Source organism: Natrix helvetica (assembly GCF_964273705.1).
Source record: "Natrix helvetica genome assembly, chromosome: 4".
Taxonomy (NCBI): domain Eukaryota; kingdom Metazoa; phylum Chordata; class Lepidosauria; order Squamata; family Natricidae; genus Natrix; species Natrix helvetica.
The window spans coordinates 7,845,720-7,858,016 of NC_138550.1; the positions used below are offsets into that span (position 1 = coordinate 7,845,720).

General features: G+C 42.0%; 1 protein-coding gene across 1 annotated transcript in view; it reads right to left on the reverse strand.

The window, feature by feature from the left end:
• Positions 1-1,048: 1,048 nt before the first annotated feature.
• Positions 1,049-12,297, reverse strand: part of LOC309391704 (disks large 1 tumor suppressor protein-like) — a gene marked incomplete at its 3' end in the record, with an annotated part of 215,268 nt that continues 204,019 nt past the window's right edge. The window contains exons 6-7 of the mRNA XM_081952368.1: positions 1,266-1,326; positions 1,049-1,065 (exon numbers count right to left, since the gene is read on the reverse strand). Coding sequence (XP_081808494.1) covers positions 1,049-1,065; positions 1,266-1,326 — 78 coding nt within the window. The remainder of the gene's footprint in view (positions 1,066-1,265; positions 1,327-12,297) is intronic.

Here is a 12,297-nt window from a genome sequence, read left to right on the forward strand (position 1 = left end):
TTATTTTATTGTCATTATTTCTACACTGTCCATCTCACCTAAGCGACTCTGGATGATTCGTAATACTTTGAGCTCATTACAACTGGGTTTGTTTTCAACCAAGTTAAGGGGGTACTATCAGTGGTGGGATTCCAATAATGTAACAGCCGGTTCTCTGCCCTAAATATTTCTTCCAACAACCAGTTCACCAAACTGCTCAGAAACATAACAACCAGTTCTCCCAAAGTGATGCGAACTGGCTGAGTCCCACCACTGGGTACAATGCAACTAGCTCTCGGTTTACGGCCATCTCACCTAAGTGACTCTGGATAGTTCACAATACTTTAAGCTCATCATAACTGGGTTTGGTTACAACCAAGTTAAGGGTGGTGCAATGCAGCTAGTCCTTGGCTTACAGCCAGAACTGAGCTCAAAAATTCTGTTGTTAAGTGAGTTTTGCCTCGTTTTACGACCTTTCTTGCCACAGTTATTACATGAACCACTGCACTTGTTCACTTAGTACCGTAACACGGTTGTTAAGTGAATCTGGCTTCCCCATTGACTTTCCTTATCGGACGGTTATAAAAGGTGATCACATGACCCGGGGACGCTGCAACCGTCATAAATATGAACCGGTGTCTGAATTTTGATCATGTGACCATGCAGATGTTGCAACACTCATATGTGTGAAAAATGGCCGTACGTCACTTTTTTCAGCGCCATTGTAACTTCAAACGGTCATTAAAGAAGTGGCTGTAAGTCAATGATTATCTGTACTTCGATTTCAATTCCCAACAGATATTTAGGATATGTAGAAATGGCTTAGCACACTGCAACCTTTTAAAGCAGCTGCATCTGTTCCCAGGATCACTTAGTAGCTGCAGAAAATGCAGCTGCTTTAAAGAATCTAAAAGAGATTCCGTGTTCTCTCCGGCCCTATTGAATAATTGCAGACAGAAGCTAAAATCACATCCCCACATTATTCTGAATTCCCATTCCCAAGTTATATCTAACGTATTGCATATCTCCAACATTCAGATGCTACTCACACTTATACATAACTCCTTCTTCACATAATTTCACCACCTGGGGAGGGCAATAGCCATATTGAAAGAATAGGCAAGGGTATAATGTATTATGTACAGGAGTGGCATGGTATGCCTGCAGGTGGAGCTCTCACCTCACAATCAAGAGGCTGTGAGTTCGATCCTAGGTAGAGGCAGCTATTTCTCTCTCTGGGCACATTGAGAATATATATCTGCTGAACAAAACTCCGCATTGGTGACAGGTAGGGCATCCGGCCATTAAAACACTCTGCCAGCTCCACTCAGTTGCCCAGACTCCACCCTGCAAGGGATTATGGGGTCATTAAATGAAGATGAGGATAATGTAATGCATCTTATATCTATAAATTACCTTTTGAAAAGGCAACAGTTTACCAAATTACCGCATTTTTCGGAGTATAAGACGCACCTTTTCCCCCTCAAAAGAGGGTGAAAATCTGGGTGCGTCTTGTACACTGAATACAGCATTTTTGGCCTCCTGAGACCCCGCCCACTTCACAAAAATGGACGTGCAGAGGGTTTGAGTGGCCTTCAAAGTGCTCCTAGGGGGCTAAGAAGGGCAAAAATAAGCAAAAAACCAGCTGTTTTTTGCTCATTCCCCCCCCCCCTTAGGAGCACTCTACAAGCCTCCTAAAGGCTCTGCATGCCCCTTTTTTGGCAAAAAACGGGGCGTTTTTTGCTCGTTTTTGCAGGGGGGCAGCCCCCAGGAGCACTTTGCAGCCCTTTCAAACTCTCTGCATGCCCGTTTTTCACAAAAAAATGAGGCATGCAGTGGGTTTGGAAGGTCTGCAGAGTGCAAAAACCTTTTTAAAAAAATTACCTCTTCAAAATCTGTGTGCGTCTTATACTCTGGTGGGTCTTATACTCTGAAAAATACGGTAGGTGTCCTATTCAACTGAATAACAGAATAACAGAGTTGGAAGGGACCTTGGAGGTCTTCTAGTTCAACCCCTCTCCTCAAGCATTTCCTACGCCATTTCAGACAAATGGTAATCCAATTTCTTCTTGAACTGGAAGCACCCAATCACTCCTAAGGCAGCGAGGAATTTAATTTTATGTTTCTTTTTTTTTTAAATCAAGCCTCTCTTTAAAAGTCTTTAAATCAGTGTTTTTCCCACCTGTCAACTTTAAAGATGAGTAGACTTCAAGTCTTAGAATTCCCCAGCCGGAATTCTAAGAGTTGAAGTCTACTCATCTTAAAGTTGCCAAGTTTGAAAAACACTGCTCTAAATAAATCATTTGAGAAGCTGCAGGTTACTGATGGAACTGAACATCAAGTAAAGAGAACTTGGCACCGCAGAAACACAAATAATAATAATTTTAAAAATGAAATTGCATCCTGGAAATCTCTGGACAGATACAACTTACGACCACTCAAAATTGCGACAGATCTGAAAAAGGGGATTTATGATCCAGACCCAAAGTTCCGAAGACACGCGCACTGCAGTCAGCTGACCGCATTTTGGGCACTTGGCAACACAATCACATTTTGCAGCCATTGGCGACATCCTATGGCCACATGACAGTTTTATGTCGGTTCGGTGAAAACTGGCAGTAACTTCTAGCTTTTGGCAAAACCATAGTGCTCTATTGGCTCACTTAATGACTGCAATGTTCGCTTAATGGCCACATGCTCATTTTACAACCGCTACATTCTCTTTTAACGACTGCCACAATAGAGTAATAAAATCAAGTTGGTCATATTGTAGAAAGCTAGCACCCACCCCTCTCTCCTGGAAGAGTGAAATAGTCTAGGAAATATTAAAAAGGCAGAACATTACATTTCCCTGGATGAGAAATGGATAAACATGTTTTTAAAGACAAAAACAGCTCCATGCAGCTCCCTGCCCCCAGCAGATGTTTGATGCACATTAAGCTGAGGCCAGCCTTTAGAAATGCAGATTTGGTCATCCATTACTCCCTGCAAGTGTGAAGAAAAGGTAGGAATAGCCCCCAGCGCCTTCATTGCATCAGCACACTTCAACCAAACTTGACTTCAAGACAAACATGACCCCACATAGTCCCATGGGCATCTGACAACAAGCAATAGGATACATATTCTTGCACAGGAACAGGAAGCTCAAGGGCAAAGCCCAAGAGAGGGTATAAATACCCCTCACTCTCCACTCCATGTACTCAGCTGCTCAGGACCTGGGCGTGGCTTGGTAGGCATGACAGGGGAAGGATACTGTAAAATCTCCATTCCTTCCCCACTCCAGGGAAAGGATACCGTAAAATCCCCATTCCCTCCAGATCAGCTGGGACTCAGGAGGCAGAGAATAGATAGGGGCGCGGCCAGCCAGAGGTGGCATTTATCGGTAGTCTGAATTACTCCAAATTTCCGCTACCGATTCTCCAGAACTGGTCAGAACCTGCCAGAGGTGGAATACCACCTCTGACCGACTCCTTTTGACCACTGTGCCTTACAACCAGATTCTATTAGAGTCATAACTATCTGTAAAAGGAAAAAAAAGTTTTTAACCCAACATATAATTCAGTTTTGGAATTGACTATGCGGTGTAAGCTTCAAAAATTTGAATTAATTCATGGAAGTCACGAGGAATAATGGTTATTAGCCTCCATGGTACCAGAAATACCCCTGAAGGCCACCTCTGCAACACTAGAAAGGATCCTGGTGCAAGTATTTGGCACGCTTTTGTTCTTAAGCAGATGGTGAATTACCTGTAGCCATCACTCAAATTATCTTGGTTGTAAGAAAAACCTTCAGCAATACAAAATAATATACAAAATTTAAAAATCCTTCAGAGTACATTAATATTAAAGTCCGCCTTCTTTAAACCGGAAAGGCACTGAAATCTTAATCAGCATTTACTAGCAGTCCAACACAGCTAGTCCTCAACTTGCAACTTAGTGACCGGCTGAAGTTACAATGGCCCTGAAAAAAGTGACTTAGGACCATTTTTCATGCTTACAACCATTAACAAACGTCTCATTTAGCAATAAAATTTTGGCACCTCAATTGTGGTTGTAAGTTAGGAACTACCTGTATTTAACTGATTTCCATCTGAGTCTTCAAGATTTTTTTACCCTTTGTATAGATATTTTCAAATGTTTCTTTTTTTCTTCTGAACACATTAAGCTTGTTTATATTTTAGGGGAGAAAGAACTTCTTATTCCTTCTTTCCTTTCTTCTTTTTTTCTGCTCAATAGGTTTTAGACCGAAGTATTTCCTTTTGAACGGACGCAGTGGCTCAGTGGCTAAGACCCTGAGCTTGTCGATCAGAAAGGTCAGCAGTTTGGTGGTTCGAATCCCTAGCGCTGCGTAATGGAGTGAGCTCCCGTTACTTGTCCCCAGCTTCTGCCAACCTAGCAGTTCGAAAGCAGGTAAAAATGCAAGTAGAAAAATAGGGACCCCCTTTGGTGGGAAGGGAACAGCGTTCCATGTGCCTTCGGCATTTAGTCATGCCGGCCACATGACCACTGAGATGTTTTCGGAAAGCGCTGGCTCTTCGGCTTTGAAACAGAGATGAGCACTGCCCCCTAGAGTCGGGAACAACTAGCACATATGTGCGAGGGGAACCTTTTCTTTTTCCTTATTTCTTTTTGATTAACCAGTGAATGAAGATCTTTTATTCTTTAAGTTCCACTGACTGATATTAATAACTTCAACTGACAACGTTGGTGATTTACTAAACAACTGTGGCAAGAACGGTTATAAAATGGGCTGAAACTCATTTAACAAATGTTTCACTTAGCAACCGAAATTTGGGCTCAATTGTATTCGTAAGTCAAGTACTACCTGTACTATACATACCCGTGTTTCCCCGAAAATAAGACCAAGTCTTATATTAATGTTTGCTCCAGAAGATGCATTAGGGCCTATTTTCCAGTTAGGTCTTATTTTCAGGGAAATACAGTACTAAATGCATCTGTCTAGCTGACAATCTTAACTGGGGCTTATTTTGGGGGGTAGGGCTTATGAGAATCCTGAAAAATCATGCTAGGGCTTATTTTCTGATCGGGTCTTATTTTGTGGGAAACACGGTAATATTCAGAAGTTGCTGAGATTTTTCTAGCATTTCCTAACTGTACATTCAACCATAAACATCAACAAAACAGAAAAAGATGCTTAATTCAACATGTGCCATTTATATATTCATTCCAAGTTCCTCATCACCTAACTTATCTCCGGAATTGGTTAGCTAATGTGGTGTGAAAGGGAAACTGACTTCATGCTTAGAAAGCGGAGAATCTCTCCATGAAGTATTTTATTTATTGGTAACTTGTTTGTTTTATTTTATAATACAGTTCCCCCACCAAAAAGAGATGGGGGGGGGAGGAAATAAAGGCCCTGTGTTGTTGTGTACGCAAACAACTCTTGTATTTACTTAATGAATAAATTGTATTTTTTTCAGGAAAAAGATTAGATGATAGATAGATAGATAGATAGATAGATAGATAGATAGATAGATAGATAGATAGATAGATAGATAGATAGATAGATAGATAGATAATGATAGATGATAGATAGATAGATGATAGATAGATAGATAGATAGATAGATAGATAGATAGATAGATAGATAGATAGATGATAGATAGATGATAGATAGATAGATAGATAGATAGATAGATAGATAGATAGATAGATAGATAGATAGATAGATGTATAGTTGTACATATACACACATGTCTTTACAAGGGGCAACTATGAAAAAAGAAAATAAACATTCTGTACAATAAGTTGTGACCTCATACGCATAAGACCACAAGTCCCTGCTGCACACCAAGTTGTAAAGTGACAGCAAACACTGAACAGGAGAAACAAAACAGGGGGTGGAAAGATTAAGAGGTGTCGTAGTAACGTGTGTCCTCGGTTATTAAATGTCAAGATTGATTTCCGCCGCCCCCATCCTGCCTCACCCGAAAGGTTCCTTTTTGCACTGCTGGCTGACCCCACAGCATCTGGTAGATCAGGGATCATTGCTCTTACACAACCGTCCATCACTGTAAATCATCATTTCATCTCCATTCCCCCCCCTTCTCATATTTGCTAATTGCTCCTGTCATTAGGACTCTGAAACCATTTAGCAGCTCCCATCTGTCCAACTGACCACCGTAGGATGTCCTTACTTAAACTCATTTCAAACAGCGAGAGCCTAAATTCTAATTAATTGCCAGAGGAAGGGGATTTACCTGAAAATTTGGCTCCTTTGCAATAATAAGAATCGGAGATATGACATATTCCTAAGATTCTCTACGCTGGTAGTCCTCAACTTACAGCTACAATGGAGTCCGACATTTCTGTTGCTAAGTGAAACATTTGTTAACTGAGATTTGGCCCATTTTGCAACCTTTCTTGCCACAGTGGTTAAGTGAACCACTGCAGTTGTTAAGTTAGTTGTTAGTACTGCAGCCATCTTCTCTTTTGGGTCTTTGGCCTGCCACACTTTCTATTATTCTGCTATGCATTTTCTATTGTGGGAAAATGGGAGGGGGGATTGGATGGAGTAAGATGATATGTAGCCATAACAAAATTCTTTCTAGAAAGACAAGGTCATCCTTTGTCTTTGCACCTCTGCACTTGTCCGGAACTGGATGGGTGGAACTGCCAGCATGGCAGTGGAAGATTGGACCATGGGATGGACTTGTGGGTGTGGGGAAAAGATCTTGAACTTTCAACTGGGTGGGGAAAACCGGGAAGATTTCAGATTCAGGTTTTCCCAGATGTGCCAACATGGCTCTCTTAATAAATTGGAACTTTGATCAATACTTTGCCTTGGACTCTGATTCACTTTTGGGTGCTATTTGGAACCCTGACATCAGTAACAGTTAACAGTTGTCTGTCTTCCCTGCTGCCTTTGCTTGTCAGAAGGTCGCAAAAAGGGATCATGTGTCCCAGGGATTCTGCAATTAGTTGAGTTTAGTTTTAGATTAGTTTACTTTATTGTCGTTGCACCTCGTACAACGAAATTAAATGCCATCTTCAGTGTACATTATAACCATAAAAATGAAACACAAGCTCACACCCTTCGCATTCGACACAATTGAATTGAAAACCCCTGGTATTGCGTTAATTTTGCACTATACAGTAGAATTCAATATAGTTACTGCTCTGGGGTGGAAGCTGTTTTTCAGCCTATTTGTCCTTGTTTTTATTGTCCTGTAATGGCTGCCAGATGGTAATAATTCAAAAAAGGGTGGCCAGGATGAGATGGATCTTTAAGGATGTTTTGAACTTTCTTAAGGCAGCAAGAGGTAATTGTTATTCATATGAGTCATATTCAGGTCTTTGTAGAAGGTATGGATGGAAGGAAGGAAGGAAGGAAGGAAGGAAGGAAGGAAGGAAGGAAGGAAGGAAGGAAGGAAGGAAGGAAGGAAGGAAGGAGATGACACACATTAAGGTATAGAAACTCATTTACAGAGTGTCAGAAGTTAGCACCCACCCGTCTCCTAGAAAAACGAAATATTTTGGGAAATATTAAAAGGGCAGAATATTTCCCCTAAAAGGGAGGCAGAAAATCACCCACACACACACTTTTGTCAAAGGGCCATTAAGGCCTGAGCCAGTCTATTCTACATAACAAAGATCTACTGTATTTTTCGGAGTATAAATCAGACCTTTTTCCCTCAAAAAAGAGGGTGAAAATCTGGGTGCGTCTTATACACTGAATACAGCATTTTTGGCCTACTGAGACCCCGGCCCCTTTGCAAAAATGGGCGTGCAGAGAATTTGGGAGGCTTGCAAAGTACTCCCGAGGGAGGAGGAGGGCCGCTTTTGCTTGTTATTGCCCCCCCCAGCCCCCAGGAGCACGCTAAGAGTCTCCCAAAACTCTGCATGCCCTTTTTTTTTTTTTGCAAAAAATGGCCCATTTTTGTGAAAAACAGGCCGTTTTTTTGGTCATTGGGGGGGCAGCCCCCAGGAGCACTCTACAAGGCGCCCAAAACTCAGCATGCCCCTCCTTTTTTGGCAAAAAAACAAGGCGTGCAGAGGGTTTGGGAGGCCTGCAGAGTGCAAAAACTTTTTTTAAAATTTACCTTTAAAAATCATGATGTGTCTTATACTCTGCTGCGTCTTAGTGTCTGAAAAATATGGTACCTCCTTCAGGCAGAGCCATAGTAGGAATTGCCCAAAGCCCTTTCATTACATCATCACCCAGCAAAAGTCAACCAAGCTTGGGACTCAGGACAGCCTATAGAGTTGCCCCTGCATAGCCCCATGGGAGTCTGACAACCAATCAGAATACAAGCTCAAATTCAAAGCCCAACAGAGGGTATAAATCTCTTTCTCTCTCTCTCTCTCAACTCCATGTGACTTTTTTGCCCAGGACCTCAAACCATGTGATCCTGTTCATCATTAAACCATCCTTCCAAACAGCCTCCATGTTTCCAGTCTCTTTCTCCCCACTTGGAACTGAACCCAGATGGATATTTCTTCCAACAAGTGGCAATGGGGCAACGTTGGGAAACCTAAAGACTAGGTTGACCTAGAGAAAATCAATCTGGTTCCTAACAGTCAACACTGATCTGACGGCACATAATGGACATAACCTGGAGAAGATCCAACTCTGTGGTCACTATGAACTGAAATTGACTTGAAAGAAACGAATCGATCAATACAGAGATCAGGTCTCTGGAGAAGACTTTAATATCGGGAAAGATGGAAGGAAAGAGACGAAGAGGATGAACAAGAGGGGTCAGTTACAGGGAGATGGGGCACCACTGAAAGACTCGAAGGAACAACTGAGGGACAAACCTTCATGGAGAAACTCTATTTCTGCTGTTGCCAAGAGATGACACCAACTTGATTGGGCAATAATTGATCAATCCGCTCCACAATTAGTACTTTGCTTAACACTATGCTGGCTATCCTTGTTGTAGCCCGCTGGCCGCCGGCAAAGCTGGCAGCAGAGTTGGACAGTGAAGAGGTTGGGGAGGAACATGGGCCAGTCCTGGAGACTGAGGAAAGCTCAGACGGAGGCTCTGCGTTGGAGGCAGAGAGGGAGTTAGACAGCAGTGGGGCAGAAGAACAGCTGGAGCCTGTTCCCAGTGTGCGCATGCGCAGAGCTGCCAGAAGACAAGAACAACTAAGAAAGCAGGGTCGACTTAGGAGGAAAGCCACACCTTGCAGGTGATTGGCCCCTCCCTTAGATACAAAAGAGGAACGGATGGGGAGGGGGCTTTTGCACGAAATAATCCATTCATTCGGTCATGTCAAGAGTGGAAAGTTCTGTTTGAGACTATAAGAAACTCTGTGCCAAGTGTTGCCTTGCCCTGCGTTTGGAAACGAGTTATCTGGCAGCTCTCCAAACGCGATAAGGTGCGTGTGGAGAAACATTCCTCTGAAAGACTGTTTGCTAACCTTTGCTGACTGTGAATGAAAGGAATTCACAGTTGTGTAAAGAAAAGAGGTTTTGCAGGGACCAAGACTTTGCTTCTTGCTTTCTAAGGAAGCCTGGATTAGAACAATCCTATTTATTGTTTTTAGGAGTATACCTTTTTTTAAAAAAAAAACACCACTTTTTAAAAGTCAGAAAGCGCAGGAAACTTGGCAGCTGCCAAATCCACCGACAACCTAACCCGGAGGGAGGCCATTTTGTATCCTCCAAATATTTTTTTTTTTTGCACAAACGTTTTCATAATCCCCTGTTACTTTCTAAACTGTCAGGAGCTGTGGAAAGTTACTGAGTGAGTCAAGTAGAGTCCTAAAAGAAATCAGGATGGAATGTGAATGTCATCCAGGGGTTATTACTGGTCTTATGCTTACTCGGAGTTAAAAACATTACGGTGATTGACAGCTCGCACTGTGAGAACCTTAACAGCCAAGCCTTAATGAAAGCTTGCCTTTTTTATAAGCTTCTTTGCAAGCAATTCCATGTTTTTGACAAGCCGCTGAGATGCAGCGGTTTGATGGAAGAGCAATAGAGGGCATAATTTGTAGACTCTCACGGTCTGCGTAGATTAGCAATCCTTGGAGGAAAAATGTCCCTTCCTTACAGTGTTGTAGAAACTTGTTATCCACTATTCCTTTTTTTAAAAAAAGTTTTTATTTATTTTTAAATATAAACATTTCATCTTTCCTTAAACAGTGTGTCATCTGGGTGCAGATATCTCTGTGCAACAACCATCAAAATTTACAACCTCATTCACATCGATATTAATTCTCTAATCTTAGAATTTGTTCTGACCTAGGATTCCTAAGACAGTAAAAATCGCATGCTTAGTCCCCAAAAGCCTCTTTTTATTTCAACGGCTGAATTATGAATTATGTTTATTCAGAGCCCATAATGGGTCACGAATAGTTTGTAAAGAGTCCAACAGAAGTCGGCCACAGTCTTTCGGGATAAAGCTGACAACTGTCTCACTCAGCAACAGAAATTTTGGGCTCAGTTGTAGTCATAAGTCGAGGACTACGTGTATGAGCTTCTCTGGGGCCTATAGGTACACAGATACTACTCGTAGTAGCTTCCCCTCACCATTACTGCACAGAAATCCAGGGTGCACAGGGCAATTTACACCTTCCTGCTGTTTTCAGATATCAGCTTCACTTATGGCATATAATGTTGCCAGGGTTTCTGCAGCAGTGCTTAAAAACTGTTGGGTGATAACCTGTGCTATAAATTAGATTTAATGAGCATCTAGTTCGCCATAATAGGATGCTTATAATTTGATAGCTGTAGTCTTCCACATGCTAACCTTTATTATCTCCTACACCCATCCAATCCTCCTGCCCCTTGTTTTAGATTTGTTTAGACTCTTGTTTATTTATAGGTACTTCCTGTTTTAACACATATTTTTTGTATCTTCCAGTTCAGGGGTGTCAAATTCAAGGTGCTAAGGTCTGCCCACCCTAGAAACAGCAAAGGACAGGCCCAGAGTGCCTCTTCCAACGAAAAGGGAGCCGGGAGGGCCACACGCAGCCACTCCCTGAGCTCTGTTTTCACTGGCAAAGGGTTGCAGGAGGCGCCCCTAACACAAATGATCTCAAGCTGGCCATGCACACCTTGTGCCCCCAAGGTCAAACATAACTCTGATGCTGACCTCAATGGAATCAAATTTGACACCCCTGTTGGTCTTGTTGTATTCGGGTCTTTTCCTGTGTAAGATTGAGATTGTCTTGGCAACGTTTTGGCGGGGTCTCACTCGCCATCTTCAGGCTGGTGTTTTTGGCTTAAAGCGTGGTCGGAGCTGCCGTCTTTCTATAAATCTGTGTGTGTGTGTGTGGAGTGCTGGCGTTGTTTCAGTAAGTGGATTGATTGGATGTGTGGCTGTATCATGATTGGTAGATTGGTGCTGATTGGTGCTGGCTGTGTGTCCATTGTTGTTTTGTGTTGTAACAGCCTGGGTGGTGGGTGGGGCTTGTTTGTTGACTAGGGCTGGTTTCCAGATGTCTGGTAGGCGGGAGGTATCGTCACATTTATTCATGTTGTGGGGGTGTTTCTCTATTTTGATAGCTTCCATAATTATTCTCTTGTTGAAGTGTTCAGTTTTGGAGATTAACCTGGTTCCTTCAAAATTAATTTCATGTCCTGTAGCTTTAAAGTGCTGGAAAAGGGAGGAAGTTTTTTCTTTTTTTTCTTGCATCGCAGAACACAAGAATGCAGTAAGAAAAAAAGAAAAAAATGTATGTATTTGTGTTACAACCCCTGGTATGCTCCCTTTATTTATTTATCAGCACAAAATACAACACACACACACACACACACACACACACACACACACACAACACAATTTTTAGACTCTGATGCATCTTCTCTATTTTTAATTGAGTGCCCCCCTCCTCCTTATCCTGGTCTATGACTGTAATAAAAAGTAATTTATTTATCAACCGGCTATTTGACGTATAAAGATATGTTTCCCTTGGCAGCACAAAAACTAGCAAAGAAGAAAGCAATGATGTAGGTTAAGCTAAACTAGGATAACTTCCCATTCTGACCCCAGCTGAATCATCTCTATTATAGCAAACCATGCAAAGAATGAACACGGCCCTTGCTGATACCAGTCCAACGAAGCCAGCAGTTCCTAACGTTTAAGCCTCTACGTGGAGCGTCTGAAAAATCAATTTTTGCCCCTCACCGATTTATAATAAGCAAGTGTGATGAACCGAGGGGCTTCTTATAAAAGGAACAACAGAGGTCTGATCACAGGAAACAACCAAAACACAGAGGAAAATACAATAGTACCGCCATCTCTTAAAAGAGGGCATTTTTCACACCTCACCTCCGTTCTTCAAATACATAAAAGTATTCAGGTAAATGTTTTTTTTTAAAAAAAAATCACCCTTGGTATCAAAA